The sequence below is a fragment of the Chiloscyllium punctatum genome, chromosome 23 (assembly GCF_047496795.1).
Source record: "Chiloscyllium punctatum isolate Juve2018m chromosome 23, sChiPun1.3, whole genome shotgun sequence".
NCBI lineage: Eukaryota > Metazoa > Chordata > Chondrichthyes > Orectolobiformes > Hemiscylliidae > Chiloscyllium > Chiloscyllium punctatum.
The window spans coordinates 63,128,531-63,150,513 of NC_092761.1; the positions used below are offsets into that span (position 1 = coordinate 63,128,531).

General features: G+C 41.6%; 1 protein-coding gene across 2 annotated transcripts in view; it reads left to right on the forward strand.

Annotated features, from left to right (window-relative positions):
* The window catches only part of LOC140494118 (neuromodulin-like), a 154,099-nt gene that overhangs the window by 67,965 nt on the left and 64,151 nt on the right, over positions 1–21,983 (forward strand). Inside the window, exon 1 of one of the 2 annotated variants that reach the window (XM_072593123.1) lies at positions 17,006–17,221. The exons of the other annotated variant lie outside the window; for it this stretch is intronic. Coding sequence (XP_072449224.1) covers positions 17,207–17,221 — 15 coding nt within the window. The 5' untranslated portion in view covers positions 17,006–17,206. Of the gene's footprint in view, positions 1–17,005; positions 17,222–21,983 lie in introns of those variants that run through there. 2 annotated transcript variants of the gene reach the window in all.

Sequence of the window (21,983 nt, forward strand, 5' to 3'; positions counted from 1 at the left end):
TTGAGATATTATTGACACACAATTGCTACAGGCTAATAATTATTCTATGTCCTATGAAGCCAGTTTCTGCGGCTCCATTTAACACTGGGTTGTTTATTCTCCTACTCAGTGATTGGAAAGTTCTAACCGTAGATATAGGACCTCAGAAGGAGCTGCAGCCTGTAATTTCAGGAACTGGTAGGTGACAAGGTGTTTCCATCTTGAGGACCCTCTCAACAAAATTATGAAATATTTAGATAAAGAAATGCCTTAAGTAGCCAGGCCACCATGCTGGGGGAGGGGTAGGGGGCCTCTTCACAGAGCAGGCAGGGGTCACAACAATGGCTAGGAAATTGGGAAGAGCCACATAGCCTCCACTGTGCATTGTGCACCTTAACTTCCCACCCAAATGGTCGCTGGGAGGCCATACCCTGATCCACTTAGCACTTTGTCTTTAATTTGATCTTTGTCTTTAATTTGCAAACCTCCTAATTCTACCTGTAGGAAAATTATGTGAGGTCAGAATGAAACTAGCAAGTTGCCATGTTGTCTAGCAGTTTGAATTTATTCACCTACCCACATCCATAGCCAGCACTCGGCATAACATTGGTAAAATATACATTTGGGTGTTTATCCTAACGCAGGTCTATATGCTGGTTCAGACTGAACTAGTCCCAACAGCACATTCATTATGCATTACTAGTCAGGGAAGAATTTGTGTTGAAGCAAAGGAAATAGGTGAGAAACATGAGAAGATCAAACAATCTATGACACACTAATATCGAGTGAAGTCTGGATGCAATGTTAAACTCCATCCACAATTCCCCATTAGAGGAAAACAAAGGAAAAATATCCTCAACCAGTTTTAGAAGAAAGAAAACCCATTACGGATCTCTCTAATGAAATATTTCAATTCCTTTTGCAGTCCCTTCTTAAATTATTTATCTTCAATTACTTTCATATTCCTTTTTCATTGATTATTAATCCATTTTGTGTGGACCTGTTCACAATATTTAGGACAAATCCAGCAATCACCACATCAAAATACTTGTGATTATTGTAAAGTAATAGATGGAGTCCTTGACAGTGCTATCAAGTGGTAATCTCCTAGCAACAGCCTGCTCACTGATGATCAGTTTGGGTTCTGCCAGGCCTACTCAGCTCCAGACCTCATTACAGCTTTAGTCCAAACATAGACATAAGGAAATGAAATCCAGAGGGGTGTGGGGATAGGGGGAGCAGTGAGAGTGACACCAAGGCTGTTTTTGATGGAGTATGGCCTTAAGGAACCCTCTAAAAACTGGGATCAATTGGAATCAAGGGGAAAGCCTTCCATTGAATAGAGTCACACCGAGCACAAAGGAAGATGATCATGGTTTTGAAAGTCAACATGGTCCCAGGATGGCACTACAGGGGTTTCTTAAGGTGGCATCTTTAGTTGCTTCATTGATGATCTTCACTCCATCATAAGATCAGAAGTGGGGATGTTTACTGATACCTGCACAATGTTTAGTGACATTTGCGATTCCTCAGATGCTGAAAACGCACATGCCAATTTGTAACAAGACTTGGGCAACATTCAGGATTGGACTGATAAGGAGCAAGAGGCGACACCATGGTGAAGGCCTCAAAGGCCTCTGTTTCTTCCTCTCCCTTTGACCCAACCAGTACCTTCCATCAACATACTCATTCGATTGGTGGAATTGGTCTTCACCCTCAACAATTTCTTCTTCGAAACCTCCCACTTCCTTCAGACCAAGGGCGTAACCATGGGCACCCGCATGGGCCCCAGTTATGCCTGCTTCTTTGTCGGATATGCAAAACAGTCCATCTTCTGCAGTTACACTGGCAGCATCCCCCACCATTTCCTCCACTACATTGGTAACTGTATCAACACAAACTCGTGCTCCCACAAGGAGGTTGAACAGTTCATTAACTTCACAAACATCTTCCACCTGGATCTTAAGTTCACCTGGACCATCTGATGCCTTCCTCCTCTTCCTGGACATCTCCGTCTCCATCTCTGGCAACTGACTCAAAATGGACATCAACTTCAAACCCACGGACTCCCACAGCTACCTGGACTACACCTCCTCCAACTCCCCCTCCAGTAGAAACACTTTCCCTTACTTCCAATTCCTCTGCCTCCAACGTATCTGTTCCTAGGAGGAGCAATTTCACTCTAGGACATCCCAGATGGACTCCGATTTCAAAGACAGCAATTTCCCCCTCCCCATGTGATTAACGATGCCCTCCAACGTGTCTTCCCTACTTCGCGCACCTCTGCCCTTAAACTCCACCTCTCCAATTGCAACAAGGATAGAACCCCCACCCCCCCCCCCCCCCCCCCGGTCCTCACCTTCCACCCCGCTAATATGTGCATTCCGCAGAGACCATTCCCTCCCCGACTCCCTTATTAGAACCAGGCGACCTACCACTCCACACTCCATTCCGGCACCGTCCCTTGCTACCGCAAGAGATGTAAACCTGTGCCCACACCTTCAACCTCACCTCCATCTAAGGCCCAAAAGAGCCGTTCACATCCGGCAGAGGTTTTCCTGCACATCCAAACACCTCAACTACTGTGTCTGCTCTCAAAGTGGTCTCCTTTTTATTGGAGAGATAGAATGTTAACTTGCAGAACGTTTCAGGGAACACCACTGGGACACACAGATCAAACAACCCCAGTGCCCTGTGGCCAACCACTTCAACTCACCCTCCCACTCAGCCAAGTCCTGGGCCTCCTCCACTTCCAAATTCAATCCACCTGATGACTGGAGGAAGAACATCTCATCTTCCGCCTTGGGATCCTCCAAACTCACTGCATCAATATTGACTTCACTAGTTTCCAAATCTCCCCTTCCCCCTTCTCATCCCAGATTCAAACCTCCAACTCAACAACACCCTCGTGACCTGTCCTACCTGCCTGTCACTTTGTTGGCTACGTAGAGCAGTTGATCCTCCGTAATTACACCGGCACCACTCCCCACCTCTTCCTCCGCTACATTGATGACTGCATTGGCACCACCTCGTGCTCCCACGAGGAGGTTGAGCAATTCATCAACTTCACCAACACATTCCACCCTGACCTTAAATTTATCTGGACCATCTCTGACACCTCCCTCCCCTTCCTGGACCTCTCCATCTCCATTAATGATGACCGATTTGACACTGACATTTTTTACAAACCCACCGACTCCCACAGCTACCTGGATTACACCTCTTCCCACCCTACCTCTTGCAAAAATGCCATACCATATTCCCAATTCCTCCGCCTCCACCGGATCTGCTCCCAGGAGGACCAGTTCCACCACAGAACACACCAGATGGCCTCCTTCTTTAGAGACCGCAATTTCCCTTCCCACATGGTTAAAGATGCCCTCCAACGCATCTCGTCCACATCCCGCACCTTTGCCCTCAGACCCCACCCCTCCAACCGTAACAAGGACAGAATGCCCCTGGTGCTCACCTTCCACCCTACCAACCTTCGCATAAACCAAATCATCTGCCGACATTTCTGCCACCTCCAAACAGACCCCACCACCAGGGATATATTTCCCTCCCCACCCCTTTCCACCTTCCGCAAAGACCGTTCCCTCCGTGACTACCTGGTCAGGTCCACGCCCCCCTACAACCCACCCTCTCATTCTGGCACTTTCCCCTGCCACCGCAGGAACTGTAAAACCTGCGCCCACACCTCCTCCCTCACCTCTATCCAAGGCCCTAAAGGAGCCTTCCACATCCATCAAAGTTTTACTTGCACATCCACTAATATCATTTATTGTATCCGTTGCTCCCATTGCGGTCTCCTCTACATTGGGGAAACTGGGCACCTCCTAGCAGAGCACTTTAGGGAACATCTCCGGGACACCCGCACCAATCAACCACACCGCCCCATGGCCCAACATTTCAACTCCCCCTCCCACTCTGCCAAGGACATGGGCCTCCTTCACCGCCACTCCCTCACCACCAGACACCTGGCGGAAGAACGCCTCATCTTCCGCCTCAGAACACTTCAACCCCAGGGCATCAATGTGGACTTCAACAGCTTCCTCATTTCCCCTTCCTCCACCTCACCCTAGTTCTAAACCTCCAGCTCAGCACTGTCCCCATGACTTGTCCGGACTTGTCCGACCTGCCTATCTCCTTTTCCACCTATCCACTCCACCCTCTCCTCCCTGACCTATCACCTTCATCCCCTCCCCCACTCACCCATTGTACTCTATGCTACTTTCTCCCCACCCCCACCCTCCTCTAGCTTATCTCTCCACGCTTCAGGCTCACTGCCTTTATTCCTGATGAAGGGCTTTTGCCCGAAACGTCGATTTCGAAGCTCCTTGGATGCTGCCTGAACTGCTATGCTCTTCCAGCACCACTAATCCAGCATCTTCCTTCCCATCTATCCATTCCACCCTCCCCAGTGACCTATCACTATCATTCCCCCATCTGCCTTCCCAGCTACCTTCCCCCCCCACCCCAAGCCCACCCTCCCATTTGTCTGCCAGCCCCCTTCCCCCTCCACATTCCTCTTGAAGAGCTTATACCCAAAACATCGACTCTCCTGCTCCTCAGATGCTGCCTGACCTGCTGTGCATTTCCAGTGCCACACTTTTCGACTGTAATAAGCAGCAAGTAACATTCACACAACACAAATGCCAGGAAATGGCCATCTCCAGCAAAAGAAAATCTAACCATTTCCACTTGACATTCAATGAAATTGCTCTTGCTGAATCCCCATCATAGTCGGGATTTCTATTGACCAGTAAGTGAACTGTATCAGTCATGTAAATACTGCAAGAGCATATCGAAGTGAGGGTTTCTGTGGCAAATAACTCACTTCCTGACTTCCACCATTTACAAAACACAAGGTAGAATTTTGACACCGTACTGTCCACTTGAGTGGATGGTTACACCTCCAACACTCAAGACTCTTGACACTATCCAGAACAAAGCAGTCTGCTTGACTGGCAACACATCCAACACTTGAAAAATACACTCCCTTCACCACTGACACTCAGTAGCAGTGATGTCTACTATTTAATGGATACAAGAGTGTGGTGCTGGAAAAGCACAGCAGGTCAGGCAGCATCCTTGGAGCAGGAGAATCGATGTTCCGGGAACACCAATTTTCCTACTCCTCGGATGCTGCCTGACCTGCTGCGCTTTTCCAGCACCACACTTTTGACTCTGATCTCCAACATCTGTAGTCCTCACTTTCTCCTATTTAATGGACACACTGCAGTAATTCACCAATATTCCAATAACAGTGCCATCCACTGACCTATACAATGGCAACAGGTGAATGTGAACACCAACATCTCTAATTTTCCCTTCAAGACAAGTATTATACTGATTTGGAACTCGGTCACCAGTTGCTTATGGTCAATGTAGCAAAATCCTGGAACTTCCACCCTGGGTGTCCCGACTGCAATCGTTCAACAAGATGGCTCACCACCAACTGCTGAAGGATGGGCAACAGACTTTGGCCTAGCCTGCAATGCCAATGTTCTAGGAACAAATTAAAATCTGGTTTTGTAAGGTTAAATCACAGTGTTAGAGCCATGTGCAAAATTACTTGAAGTAAACAAGCTAAGCTTTCATATCATGAGGAAGGAATTCCCATAATGTTTTCAAACACTGTCCAATGTTGGTATGAATGTGGTAATCCATGAATGAAGCATATGGTACTTGACTAATTCTAACCTCCTGTATTGGTAGTTATGACGAATCTCAGCTGATTTAATGTTGTCTCCCAGCAATTTATACTTCAGCATGAATTGATGTTCCAAGTAAATCCCTGGCAACATTTGAATTGTGTATAGGAGACAAGAGAGTGTGGTTTCATCAATGTCACATATGTTAACAGAAAATTGTAAGTCTGTGCCTAGGCACCTCATGAAGGATTTTCTGTTTGATAAATGGGTCACACTTCCCATTATTTAAGTGAAATAGATGGCTAATCAGCAGTGTATCTTTGTGTGTTATCTGTTAATGATCCCACTTCTCAAAAAAAAACCCTTCACCCACCATACTTACAGATTAATACTTATCTTCAAATTTGCTTTCCTCTCCACAATCCTTCAGTATGATGCTGCCTCCCAAATCCAGGACCATCTTTCGCTGATTCTATCTTCTGAATGCATCCGATTAGCTTCCTGTTCCTGCCACTGAATCAACATGAATATCAAAATTGGAAGTTTGCAGATTTTAGAATTTCAGAATTCAGTAAAGGAGGACAACGAAATTGATAAAGAAAACTTGTAAATGAGAAAGAATGCAACATGAATGTAAAATTGCCAGGAACATTAAAACATATTGGAAAAGCTTCTAGTACATAAGAAAGGAAAAGATTATCAAAGATGAGTGTGACTCTATTGCAGACAAAGTCAGGAGAATTTATGATGGGAAATAGAGAAACGGCAAAGAAACGACATAGACATGTTTCGCTTGACTCTACAGAAGAATGCATACAATGTTTTTCTGAAATAATTAGCATCCAAAGATCTAGTAGGAGCATGAATCTGAAAAAAAATTAGTTTAAAAGTAGTTTAAAAGAGAAAATGCTTGGGATTGCAAGTTGACAGATCCTCAGGATGTGATGATATTCACCCTGGAGTACATTTTTTACTCATGCACAGGATGAGTAAACTAACTAGACCTACATTTATTGCCCATTCCTAATTTCCCAGAGGGAAGTTAAGAGTCAACCACTTAGCTGTAGGTCTGGAGTCACATGTAGGCCAGATGGCAGATTTCCTTCCTGTAAAAGACATTAGTGAGCGAGATGGGCTTTTCCCCAACAATTTCACGGTCACGCTTAACTCCAATTTCAAATGTTGCCATCTCTGAAAGCAGGATTCAAACACAGGTCAATAGAATATTATGTGGGTCTTCAAATGAATAGTTTTGTGGTAATACCACAACATCATCACCTCACCAGTGTTTAGAGAGATGTTTATGCAGATAATGGAACTATTGCTTATCATCTCTCACAATTCTACTAATTCTGTAATCTGCCTACAGATTTGAAGTTTGCAAATGAAATGCCACTGTTTAAGAAAGGAATGAGAGAAAAAACAAGGGACTACGAGCTGTTAGTCTGTCTTTCATAGAAGAGAAAATCCGAGAATCTATTATAAAGGATGTGATTCTGGATATTTAGGAAATAATTGTTTGGACAGAGTCAACTTGGATTTATTAAGGCAAAATCATGTTTGACAAACCTTATGGAGAGTTTTGAAATTGTTACAAGTGGAGTCGATTAAGGGATCCAGTTGGCGAGGTGATTAAGTAGCAGACAAGAGTTCAGTTAACAAAATTAAGTCATATGGAATTGGGGGCAACTTACTTGCATCAATTGAGGATTTGTTTACAGATGGAAAGCAGAAACTAAAATGGATGAATATGCCCTGTTTCACTTTTCACAATCGAAATCAATACTTTGGATGTAGGGACCGATTGCAATATTTCCAAGCTTGTAAATGATACAAAGTCAAAACTGAAAAATACTGTAGATGCTGTGAATCAGAAACAAAAACAGAAATTGCTGGGGTCACCTTGGGTCTCTCAACCCAAAACATTAACTCTGATTTCTCTCCACAAATGCTGCCAGACCTGCTGAGCTTTTCCAGCAATTTCTGTTTTTCCTGCTGTTGACACAAAACTTTGAGGAGTAGGGATGGATTCAAGAGGCTTCAAGAGGATTTGGACAGGGCAAGAGCATGATAGATGGAAAACAATGAGGATAAAAGTTATCCATCTTTATTGACAGAACACTGGTGCAGAATATTTCTTGAATGGTGAAAGATTGGAGAGTGTTGACATCCAAAAGGGGTTAGATATCCTTGTTCATACATCAAAGGAAACTACTATATAGGTGCAGAAAGTGGTTCAGAAGTCAAATGGGGTGCTAGCATTTATTGAAAAAGGCTCAGAATACAGGCCAAAGAAGTCTTGCTAATGGAATGGAGCACTGGTTAGAGTTCACCTGGAGTACTGTGTGCAGTCTGGTCACATTGCATAGGGAAGGATACACTTACTACTGAAGGAATGCAGTGAAGGTTTACAAGATGATTTATGGGAGGGTAGACTATCCTTTAAGCAGGGGTTGAAGAAATTGGGCCTGCATCCTTGAGAGTTTCTAAGAAAGAGAGGTGATCTCATGTAAACATAAAGTATTCGTAAAGTTCTAGACTGAGTGGATAAAGAAAATAGGTCTTCTCTGGCCCTGGGGTCTAGAACCATGGGACTCAGACCCAAGCTGAAAGGCGAGCTGTTTAAGTTTGAAATGAGTAGGAATTTCATCATTCAGAGGGTGATAAATATTTTGGAATTTTCTTCCCAGAGGATTGAGATAATTTCACATTGAGAACTTTTAGGTTTCTAGTTACTAATGAATCAAGGGATATGGGGTTAGTGTAAGAGCACGGTGTTGGTGTGGATGATCAGCCTTGATCCAGACTGACAGGGTAGACTTAATGGACTGAATAGCCTAATCCTGCTTCTACGTTCTGAAAGACAAACTACCTCTCCTCATCCTTCCGATCCTTTCAGTGAATAGTCAGACTGGACATGTTATTCCTTCATGTGTGCAAAATGGCTATATGATTTCCTGGCAACACTCCCAATGTACTTCACGTAAAATGATGATACAGAGGTCCTTGGGCAGTACAGTGGCTTAGTGATTTGCACTGATACCTCACAGCACCAGGGTCCTGGGTTCAATTCCAGCATTGGCTGACTGTCTGTGTGGAGTTTGCAAATTCTCTGTTAAGTGTCTGCATGGGTTTCTGTTGGGTGCTATGGTTTCCTCCCACAGTCCAAAAATGCACAGGTTAGGTGGATTGGCCATGCTAAATTTCCCTTAGCATCCAGGGATGTGCAGGTTAGGTGAATTGGTCATGTAAAATTGACATGTAGTATCCAGGGATGTGTAGGTTAGGTAGACTAGCCATGGTTACTGTGGGGTTACAAGGATAGGGTGCTGGGTCTGGGTGGGATGCTCTTTGGATTTTTATTGTGCAGACTTGATGAGCCAAATGACCCCTTCCTGTACTGTGGGGATTCTAGGACATGAAAGGAAAGTTTCTTCTCTCATTAGCCTCTGCTAAACCCTTCCTAGAAAGGCCAATTAAAGAAATCAATCCTGTTTGACTTGGGGATTATAACATTTCTAGTTGTATTCTGATCATTATCCACAAGTGCTCATTGAGTTTACCGCCCATTTTAGTGAAAGATCTCAGACATGAAACACAAACTCTGGGCTCCTCTCCACACATGCTGCCAGGCCTGCTGAGTGCTTTCAGCATGTTCTGTTTTTATTACTGAATTTCAGCAGAACTGATTTATATCTAACTTTGGATTTACCTAATCCCTGAACAGAGTTGGAACCCAAATCCACATTGCGTTTGATGTGAATTTGGGTCAAATCTGTCCTCCCAGATTAATTTTCTATTTTATACATATTATTCATAATTTCCCACCTAACACATTTCTTCATAACCTGTTAAAAATGTCATGACTGTTCCTCACTCATCCTCACCATAAACCACTCAAGACAAAATTTATTCTACTGCAATCATGTAAATAAAAAACTTAAACTCTAGGTAAACGCTTGTTCTTAAATAATTTGGGTTTAAGTTACTGGTTATTGTCCCAGAAAAAACAACAACTCCCTCAGAGTAACCTCACAGATATATCCTATTCCCGATTTGAAAATACACACAAACCCAATACTGGCAGAACATCTCTGGGACACATGTTATAGCCACTTATCCAGGTATCTAAGAATCTACCTGTTCTCTTATTCATTTATCTGACTATTTCATTGTCCAGGACTAGTATTCCTGGACCATTCCCTGAATCCCTTTAAAGCTGGCAGGCTTTCTCTGTGATCTACACTTCCCGAGACTCTCCATACATGGAGTGAACATTGTAAAAACTAGCAGTGTAGGTGTAAAAATATAAAAGGAACCCAGTGTAAAGGAAAAGCAGAACAAAAAGCTGGGAAAATATCAATGGAACCAAAGGAAAAAGGGAATCAAAGGAAGGCAAGAATGAGTGAGTGGTACATACATGTACAGTGCTCTATCTGTGGTGAGGAAGCTGCTATTTCAGAAATTCTGTGGCCAGGGAACTGTGATAGAAGAAACAAAACAGGTGATACTTTCTTACAGGAGAAGAGAGAGACTGGGAGAGAGACAGCATCACTTCAGACTGGGAGATGATGGTTGGCTCAGTGTTTAGCACTGCTGCCTCACAGCACCAGGGAACCGGATTCGATTCTATCCTCAGGTAACTGACTGTGTGGAGCTTGCACATTCTCCCCGTGTTCGCGTGGGTTTGCTCCAGGTGGTCTGGTTTCCTCCCACAGACCAAAGATGTACAGTTAGGTGAATTGACCATATTAAATTGTCCATTGTATCCAGGAATATGTAGGTTAGGTGCATGAGCCATGGGAAATGCAGGGTTACAGGGATAGGGTAAGGGGATGGGTCTGTGTGGGATGCTCTTTGGAGGGTCCGTGTGGACTCATTGGGCCGAATGGCCTGTTTCCAAACTGTTTGGATTCTATGTGCCAGCAGGGAAAGAGAGTGTTGCTAACTTCATCCTCTGATTTTAATGCCTGAGATCTTTCATGGACTGAAATAGATGCACTAAAAGACAAATGTTGACTTGGAGCAGCCGTTGTCGTCACCTGACCAGGTTCAGCATGCTTATGAAACCATCAATAAATAAGAATCATTCTGAGCTGAAATTAAAGTGACTATAAAAGGCATTGAAACATTGATTTGCATATTTCTGGAACATTCACTTATTAGAATGAAAATCACATGCAAGTTATTCAGCTTGAAAAATGAACAAAGCTAGGCCTGGCAATATAAAAATGGACTGGATTTCAGGCAATAACTTATAGAGAAGGAAAGTTGATTCCCTAATAGCATAACTGGAAAACTTTCCCTCTCTGTGTTGCTCTTATCTTCTTGAAAAATAATGCCTGATGAAATACAAACTGGGAAAACATCAATTCACCAAGAACTCCAAGGAATCTACAGGTTTTGTTACTGTGGAGTATACAAGTCATCAAACTAAGCAACTGTGGTCTCAGATGAAAGCCTAACACCTCAAGATTTTAAACTGCCTATTCTTGATCTTCATTTTTGTACTATACACCATCCCCTTTTAAAACTTTACTCCCATGTTTGTAAATGTTTTCGGTGTTCTATTTTATTATTGTTCTTGGGGTTAATAAATAATAAATTTCCTCTCTCTACTACACAAGAATACTTTGTAATTGACTCCATGAACTTGACCTAGTGAACTGCATTTTACTTGAAATTTGATGAAGCTGCATGTTAGAAATAATTAAAAATCATTTATCAGGCAACTGAGAAGTTTAAAAATAAATTATGATGAGGAAGGAAGCCTGGAAATAGTTTCAGGAAAGATGAGAGGGGATGGAATCAGATGAGCTTGTTGCTCCTGATTGAGCTATGGTGACTTCCATTCTGTCTGTAATTTTCACATTATGGCAACATTAAACATGTTTCTGATAACCCAAAGTTAAAAGTAACTTGCTGATACCTGTTTATCTACACTTATTCATGAACTTTGTGATGACTACAGTGAATCTTTGATTTCTGACATATTGATGCTCATTATTATGCATGCGATCCCATACAGGGCTGTCATTTTAAATATCTGGTAGACAAACATTTCCGGTACTTATGAATGGCTGCTTTATATTATCTTGCATTGTGTTCCAATTAGCCTCCAAATTGACTTGTGAACGGACTCAGGAACAGAACCCATTCGCAATCTGAGGGCTGCCTATAGTCTGAAATGGTGGAGAAACGCTGACAGTCATTGAACAGGGTGCAACAATGACATCAGGAAAAGAGAAAAAAAAACCCTGAAAGTAAAGGCCAAAAACATTTATAATTATAGGGTCATGCAGTACAGAAACAAACTCTTTAGTCCAACACGACCACATCATCCCAATTTGACCTAGTCCTATTTGCCAGCACCTGGCCCATATCCCTCCAAACCCTTCCTATTCATATCTCCATTCAGGTGCCTTTTAAATGTTCCAATTGTACCAGCCTCCACCACTTCCTCAGGCAGCTCATTCCATACAAGCACCACCCTCTGCATGAACAAGTTGCCCCTCTGGTCCTTTTCAAATCTTTCCCCTCTCACCTTCAACCTGCACCCTCTAGTTTTCGACTCTCCTACGGTAGGATTGAACTGTGTTTTCATAAATTCTGAGCTATTCTGGGAGAGTAATGCTATTTAATCTTTCTTCATATCCATTATTGATTGCATGAGCCATTTAAGCCCCTAAATGCGATTACTAAATTATAATCACTAATCTGTTATCAGTTTTTCTACATTTGATGCTGAATGTGAGGTAGCAAAATTGAATTTAAGACTGAAGATTTCCATTCCTTACATTCTGTTGATGCTATTGTTAATACATTGGAAAAATTGTTGGGATTCACAAAATCTCACAGGTTAGAATGAGGTCATTGGCCCATCATTTCTTACTACTTGCCTATATGATTACATCTACCAAGATCAGAATATCTTTTCAGAAATTGACTTTAATATTTCTGAGAGCAGGCACCTGAGAGAAATCTTTTCTCTTTGTTACGTGGTATATTGAAGCTGGCAATAGGCAATAAAAGCTGGTCTAGCCAGTAATTCCTACATCCTATTAAATGAATAAATTAAAATTAAACTTATGGTAGGAGCTCCACCTCATAACCCTAATAAGGCACTCAAAACCTCTTATCTGAAGCAAAGAGGGCATCAAGGTTTTAAATTTAAAACAAACGGCAAATAGAGAAGACAAACATGAGATTAGAAAATGTTTTTTATTCAGCATTGTTATGTTCTGTAATGTACTGCCTGGGGCAGTAGAAAGGAATTCAAAAGTCCAAGGAAGCTTAAAAATACACAAGAATTGCAAGATTATGGGGAAAAGCAGGGGGACGAAACTTTGGAAAAAAATCATTCATGAGATGTGGTAGTTGCTGGCTAGCATTTACTTTCCATCCCTCAATACCTTGGCAAAAGTAGTAGTGAACTACCTTCTTGAATCATGATTAGATAGATAATTAAAACCATAAGGTGATTAGATAGATAATTAAAACCATAAGGCTGGGAATTCCAGGATTTTGACCCAGTGACACTGAAGGGATGGTTATATATTCCTAAGCTTGGATATTGAGTGGCTTTGAGGGCATCTTGCAGATTGTGGTGTTCCATTAGATCTGCTGTCCTTGTTCTTCTTGATGGTAGTGGTCACGGGTTTGACAAATTGAAATAAATGTTCCTCCAGAGAGCTTGTACAGGAACAATGTGCTGATTGGCCTCCTTCTTTCTGTAGTTTTTAAACTCTATCTCCGATGCTATGATTCACCAAAGTTGTATCAAACTTGGGTTTCTTCCTGAGCAGTGTTTACTTCTATTTCTGGATTGATATGCCTTCTACTACCAGCCCTGCTTGCTCCTCTCTTCAGTAAACAGCAGCTTGTGTGAACTTACTAGAAGGCTGGTTTAAATCACAGTGTGCACTCATCAAGCTTCCAATTTCCTCTCACTCTGAGTTGCATATGGCAGTACAGCAGATGCTTAAAAAAAAACACTTATTAATATTACTACTACTGCGAATCTTGGTTGAATTGTTACAAAAAAAATCCAGGCTGACTTTTTATTCACAGAGCTTTAGGAGAGGCCTCTATAGATGCCTTACATAGATCCTGAGAACCCTGTGTAAGTGTGGGCTGTTGGACTTGGTGTAGGGTTGGTGGGGTTGGGAATGTGAGATGAAGTTCTGCACTTTCTCAGTCTGTCCAGTTCCTAATCTCACACAATCTATTCACCCGCCACTTTCTTCCCAATGTGCTGGTAGGTGTTGTAGTGAAACACCTGAACTACCTCACCACAGGTATATTTTTCTATGAAAATATGGTGACAAAAATAGGAAAATGCTTAATTTTGAGGTGGGGGTCATTGGGAAGATTTCTTGATGGTTTTCAGTCTTCTTGAAACATGCGTAAGTCATGTGGTGTGTAGTGTTGTGTAGCTGGAGGGAGAATTCTTTCATTTAGGTTCATATGCTTGATTGCAACAGCACTTCAGGGACACAATCCCAGTTGTGTCCATTCCGGGTATAAATAAGGCTGTCACAACTTACTGTCTCTGAGCCAGAAACACTAAAGAAAAGCTTTTCTACTCCGGCATTGTTATCCATCCCCAAAAATGGTTAATGCCTGTGGTTAATTTCTGGCGTGGAGACAGAGAGTTGCTTGAGTCCAGTGTTATGATGGAACAAATGACAGAACATGCATTTGATGGCACTCAATATGAATATGATTGCAGTATACCTGTGTATGTATTATCCATTGCTGTCCAGGATATACTTGCATTGGAGGCAGCTCAGCTAATCTGCTCCCTGGGATAAGTGGCTGAATGAATTCTTTAAAGTTGAGAATGAGATGAGGTCTCAGTAAGACACTCTGAAGGGTTGACACTGGGAAGTTGTTTCCTTGACTGGGAAGTCTAGAACAGGGGGATCAATCTTAGAATTAGCAGTTGATCATTTCAGATCTGACATGAAAACGAAAAGTCTTCATTCAAGAAGTTGTGAGATTTTTGAATTCTTAGTCCAAAAGAGCTGTATTTAAGGCTGAGATGGATGCATTGCTGGTATCTCAAGAATCAAGGGATATGGGGAACAGATGAATAAGTGGATTTGAGAGAAAAGGTTCATCATGATTGCATGAAACAGGCTTTTCAGGCTGTTTGGCCCATTTTTGCTTGTATTTTAAGTGCCCTTATGGACATCCACCTCACGTCTGCTCACTGAAAAATTAGTAGTGATGTGGCGGACAGCTTCTGTCAATTGTCCCTCTGGTGTGCCTTTTCCCATCTAAGGAACAACAGAGGGAGGACAGGAAATCATTCATTACATTTTAACACCAGGTAAGAGAAAAAAAAACTGAGTAGTGTTTGGCCCAGTGAGGAGTAATGTGATATGGATGTAGGATAGAAGATGAAGAAAACTGTTCACTCAGGTCCTGTGGGAGGACCTAAATGTCAGGTGGACATATTAAATTGCCTTTTTTGATTCCTACATTGCTTATCAAGAGTCCAAAGGCACAGTATATTATGGTTAGCATTGGGTTATCAGGAAATCCACTAATCCCAATGCCAAATGAAGTTCCATTAATGGGTCACTAACATGGTGAACATAAGATAATAACAAATAGAAACAGGAGTAGACCATTCAGCCCTTCAGACTTGCTCCGTCATTCAGCAAGATGATGGTTGATATCAATGGGACCTCAAATCCAATCTTCTTCCTGCCCTGCCAGCACAGCCCTCGAGTCCCTTCTCTGTCCAAAATATGTCTACCTCAGCCTTAAATTTATTTTCCATGCCTCATTGCTGCCCCTAATTATTCAAGTATTTTTATTGGCTGATGCATGAATAAAGATGATGATTAATTCCAGAAGCATGCTTGATTAGGATTCAAGTGCCTCACTGGTAAATATGTGAACCAATGTGCAGTTGAGTTATCCAGATATGGAAGCTTGAAGAATTGATTTTTGGCTGTAATTTATTGAGTGACAGTATCCGCCTTGATAGTAAAGAAACCAGAGATGACCTTGATTTTCTGAGTGTGCAATCAATCATGAGTTTCTGCCTCTGATTGGTTTGCAGTGACTTCTGTTGGAGAGTAAGGGAGACAGTGTGTGTTTGTGTGGTTGTGTAACAGCATTAACCAATGGTTAAATAATCAGCCACTACTGCTCACAATAATGAGGAACACTTGGGGCGCAGTAGAAATATCCCTCCCTCTGGACCAGGAGGTTTGTGTTCAAGTCATCGCATGTACAGAATGTATAGAATCCCGACAGTGTGGAAACAGGCCCTTCGGTCGAACAAGTCCACACCGGCCCTCTGAAGAGTATCCCACTGAAACCCATTCCTCATTACTCTACCTTTACCCCTGACTAATGCACCTAACCAACACATCCCTGAACACTATGGGCAATTTAGCATGGCCAATTCACCTAGCCTGCACATCTTTGGATTGTGGGAGGAAACCAGAATACCCAGAGAAAATCCATGAAGGCATGAAGAGAATGTGCAAACTCCACATGTCTGGAGGCTGCTTAAAAATAGCTCTGGTCTAATACAGAAAAGGTGGTGTCTGGAGAGGCTTGAGGCTGCATTTCCAGCCATGGAACAATATGAGTTTCAGGAGGGATAAGGGACCAGATTTACTTGAATGGCTTCCCATGTAATACTAATGATAGTGGATATTTCTGCACTTCCAAAGGTTAAAGAGGCATCCTGAAATAGAGGAAAAAGCTCCCATCTCAGATGCTGCTGACATGGGTGAATTGTAATGTAAGAGCAAGTAGAACACACGATTACCAAAAGGATCCTTCTGCTTATATCAGTTCATTGTCATATCTAGATGCTTCTTTCAATTGGACTGAAAGATGCCATTCCTATTTTGCCTTGTATAAATTTTCACACAGCAGTTCTGCATGCACTGAAATGATCAATTATTGCTACTAAGTAATTTGGAAGGCAACGACATTTACTTATGCTACGAAAATATGTTTCTGACTAATGTAGAATGAAAAAATAAATATCCATACAATTAGCTCAAAATTGGAATACAAGGCTGTGGAATTAATTTCACAGAGGCTTAAAATGCGTGGGAGCTCAAAGAGAAAGGACATGAAAAATACAGAGAAAAAAATGAGGACAGAAAAAAACTGTGAAACACCGAAGCTCATCTGTAACTGTCTTGCAACATGTCTGCTGAGAATAGAGGAAACGAGAAAAAAATAACATTCACTGGTGAAAAACATCACTGGCAGAGCCAGTTAGAATTGTGCATGGAAAGAGCCCAAGTTTTGTGTGGGCTGGTGATAGGTTGGTTTCAGCTAATGACGAAGGTTATGTAATCAGTGATGGTCTAGTTTTAACACCTGCAGAAACCAATCAGTCCAGAAGATATTGAGAGAAAACGAGACAGAGAAAGAGAGAGAGAGAGAGGGAGAGAGAAAGAGAGAGAGAGAGAGAGAGAGAGGGAAGACAGCAAGTGTCCAGAGAGTACAACACTCGCTCTCAAGCCTGTTGTTTACCTGCAGTAACTAAACCCAGCAGCAGATTTCAGACTTTAATACCCACTCGTTTTAGGATGGATTGCTGTACTGTATGTATAATTTCTAGTCCATTTTTGTGCTTATTTATATGTGATTTGTTTGCTGAATTTAAGTGTTGATTATAGAACCTTTAGTTTTGAACTCGTACTAATGCAGATCAGTGAGATAGACTGAACAGAAGGGTAATAACTGGTGTCAATATATTTGGGGAGGAATCTCAATATATATATATCACTTCTATTATCACAGTTAAGGCATCGACTGTCAGAGGTATTTTTTTTATTTTATAAAATTCATATGCAACTAAAAGTAGTTCAATCTGATACAGCGGAGCTTTGCCAAGAGCTCTGAGTTGCCTGGTTTCAAACAGTGCTGTTTGTACCGTGGGCTTCATATTTCATATAAAAACAGTTCTTAATGAGATGCACTTCAGAAATGAAGTTTTAACTGAAGAATGGATGAAGAGACTTTCTGCATTTTTAACTCTTCAAGTGCTGATTTCTTGTTGCTGCTCCAGTCAAGTAACTATTTTGTAAAATCATTTTGAAATCAAAGCAAATTGCTCATATCTGTTGTACAAAATAGCTTGTGGGATTGACATGTTAAAACCAGCCGGAATATTGGATGTGTGAGTATCAGCATGAATGACTTAGTGTATATTTTAAGCAGGTCTTAGGAAACATCTTCACTCAAAAAGCAAGTTTGGAATAATTTGCCAATTAGGGGCTCAAAACGCAAAACCTGCTAGATATTTGAAGCGAGTTGGATCTTCCTGGTTTTTACTTACGTACTCATAAATAATGGGATCTGAAGTAATAGAAAGTATGTGGAAAGCCCAGAAGACATTCAGTGATAAATAGACTAATGAGTTTAGATTACGTTGCCCATTTTGAATTAATTTTGAAGTAATTTTATGTTAAGAATTTTGAAAGTGTCGAGATAACACTCATTGTTACTGTAACAATAGGATGTCTGACTTTTAATTAAAAAGACTTCTACAATACTTGATATTATTTTTGGTAATGTATTAAATTAATTTGCATAACCAACCTGGAAGCTCTGTCCTAGTGGGTTTGTTTTGGTGATATATTGATTATCATCATTTTGGGAGCACCTCAATGTTTTGAATTATATGTATCATCAACAGGATATGCACCCAAAATAAAAGCAATATATCCATTTAAAATTCACGGTATACACTGCAAAATTAACATATACGAAGTGGCAGGTTTGAAGCTATAATTATTTGAGGAGCAGTAGCTTCCTCTTGCCTTGATTTGCTTCCTTTGCCTCCTCCCTCACAGTTAAATCTCCCTAAAATGGTGGTGGGAGGGGGTGGGAAGCAGGAGTAAGTTAATTGCCTTCAGGTAACTGAAGTACTAAGGCCAGTACCAAGAATGAGAAATGGAAGTTCAATGTACTCCCCATTCCATTTATCCACTGGGCAGAAGCTCAGTAGGCATATCAATCAGGATTGAGTCTTACATTGAGGTCTGGACATACCCGAGTGTTATCAGTGAATATGTACAACTGACAAATGCTGCCTGGAAATGCCAAGAGCAAGATGATGATTGCATTGTTCTTTTGATTCTTGGAGATGAGATCCTTTACTCTTTAAAATATTTTCTCTCCTTTGTAATCCTGATCTACTCCACACCAATAAGACGGTGGGAAGCAGGTATCTTATTGCAGGCTTTCATTATAGTCTTCTGAAAGGGACTTGCAGGCAGATGCCTTAAAAGGTTCTAAGGTTGTCAATTACCAATTTGTGGGATTGGAACTCATGATGTATTTAATGCTGCTAATTAATTTCTTTGTGACTTGTGAGTGCTAGATTATGCATTGCCACCAAATCACCCTCAAGCACAACCACCGTTATGCTCCCTGTCAGTTCTATCATTTCGAAATTGCCAGCCAACACTATCATCTTTCATTGAATCCCCTTTGTAATGGCCAGTTTAAAAAGTAAGTTATGGCAATTCCTCCTCCACCAATACTTGTCGTGTGATATGTATAAGCTATAAGAATCTCTACATATGTGTGAAAAGTTTGATTTGAGGTAACACAAATCAGCTCGTCGATCTCAATCATACATATACCCACAGGATCAGATACTGATTGTGGATCAGTAATGGCTGAATAATGTCATGGGTTTGTGGCCATTTCAGTGAATTAAGAGCAAGCTGAAGAAATGAAAAGAAGGATTGCTTTATAAAGCTCTCTTGATGCTAGCACACTGTAGCATACAGTGTCGTACTTAGCCAGGCAAATTAAAAAGGTTCCCTTGGGATGCCTTAATTCACTAAAGGTGCTGGACAAGTGCAAGTGTTGTTGATGTGTAAAAATGTTGTCAGCATTCCTGTGATAAGGAGAGTTAAGTTTAGCCAGTGTGCCAGTTTCCTGTTTACCATCTGTTGGTCTCTGCTGGAAGTGTGTGTATATGGTTGTTGAGTACGGGTTGGATTGCACTCAGCAGTGAGGTGTCCCAGTGCCTGCTGACACCAAGCTGGTAAGTGGAGAATGGGTCAGTTTGACCAGGAGACTTTGCCACTCGAGCAATCATTATCTTCAGGAGTGGGTATAACTCAAAAGGGAAATTCAGAATTTGAATCATTTCAAATAAAAGTAGCAATTGTGCAAAAAAACACATCATTACCATGAAAAACTAGATTATTATTAATTGTAGCTGTTTTCATTTTATCCCTGTGTGTGTGTGTGTGTGTTTGTGACTTGTTTCTAGGAAGCCAATTAGCCAAGCTTAGTGACAAGAGGTAATATTTTTTAATTACATCCATAACGAGGTTGTCTAAACTCATTTTTTTTACCACCCTCTGTCACCATAGCAGGAAACTTGCATTGCATACATTATTGAAGAAACTAATTCCGCACATACACATCTTATTACTGCATAATGCATGATGTTTAGCACCATCCAGGACTAAGCGGCCTGCTTGACGAGCACCACATCCACAAACATTCACTCCCTTCACCACAGATGCTGAGTCACAGCAGTGTGTACCATCTACAATATGCTCAGCAGAAATTCACAATGGTTACTCAAACTGAACCTTCCAAACACACAAGCACACCATTGAGAAGGGCAAGGACAGCAAATACATATGAATACTACCACCTATAAGCCCTTACCATACTAACTTGGAATTCTATTATAAAAACCCAAAAGAACTGCGGCTGCCATAAATCAGAAACAAAACCAGAAGTTGCTGGAAAGGCTCAGCAGATCTGGCAGCATCTGTGGAGAGAAATCAGAGTTAACGTTTTGGGTCCACTGACCCTGCCTCAAAATGGAGGAAGGGTCACCAGAACTGAAACTTTAACTTTGATTTCTGTTCACAGATGCTGCCAGACCTACTCAGCTTTTCCAGCAACTTCTGTTTTTGATTGGAATTATATCCTTGTCCCTTCAATATCGTTAAGGGAAAATCTCAGAATCACCTACTTAATAACATTATGGGTCTATCTACACCAACTGGACTGCAGTGGTTCAAGAAGGTAGCTCACCAAGGACAACCAGGGATAGTCAACAAATGCTGGATCAATCAGCAATCGTGACACCGCATGAATGAATTAAAAAATCATTCCCACTTAGGTATGATTATATGCATTATTTAGGTGGAGATATGGTTGATTGCAGCTTTTCAAGGGAGCAAGGTTATTTTGAAAGTGATAATGTACCATGATTCAGGTGGCACAATTGAAATTCCCTTGGAGATAATGAGATAAAGGCGTTGATTCTGGTGGTGAGTTACACTCCTCAGTCATTATAAAATGCTGCTGACCCCTGAGTGAATAATACACAGATAATCCACCTCCACTGTAAGATACAGCTACAAAGAGATCGTCTTACCAGGAGAATCCACCATTAACTTCAATTAATACAGAACATATCTGGCATTATGTTGAGCTACCTCTTACACTAGACTGAAAAATACGTAGTATTCATCATTAGTATGTATTCCATTGTGCATGGAAGTACTCCTCTTCTGATCTTACACAGATTACATCATAAAGGACCTAAAGTAGTCGGACAAAGCTTGTAATATGGAATGCATACCAACACATAGAAATCACTCTGCGTACCCATAGTCATGAGAACTTCTCAGCTTTGTCACACTGGTTCCAGCGAATCCTTAATGAAATATGGATCTTCGTGCATGTAAAGAGAGATGGAAACAACTTCTGAATCAGTGGAGTGATGGAAGGTGTAATCAACAATGCTATCAAGCAGCACCTGCTCAGCAACAACCTGCTCAGTGATGCCCAGTTGGGTTCTACCAGTAACACTCAGGTCTTGACCTCATTACAGTCTTAGTTTAAATATGGACAAAAGAGCTGAATTCCAGAGGTGAGGTAGCAGTGACAGCCCTTGACCGAGTGTAGAATCAAGGAGCCTGAGCAAAACTAGAATCAATGGGTATTGGGGGCAAATTCTCTGTAGGTTAGTCATACCTGACACATAAGAAGACAGTTGTCGTTGTTAGAGGTCATCATCTCAGCTCAGGACATTTCTGGAGGAGGAGTTCCTCAGGGTAGTGTCCTAGGCCCAACCATCTTCAGTTGTTTCATTAATGACCTTAAAGTCAGAAGTGAGGATGTTTGCTGATGTTTGCATAATGTTCAGCACCATTCATGACTCCTCAGATATTGAAGCAGTCCATGTTCAAATGCAACAGGATCTGTATAATATCCAGGCTTGGGCTGACAAGCGGCAAGTAAATTGCCCACAGTGTTCAGGGATGTGTGGGTTAGGTGCATTAGTTAGGGGTAACTGTAGTAATAGGGTAGTGGAAT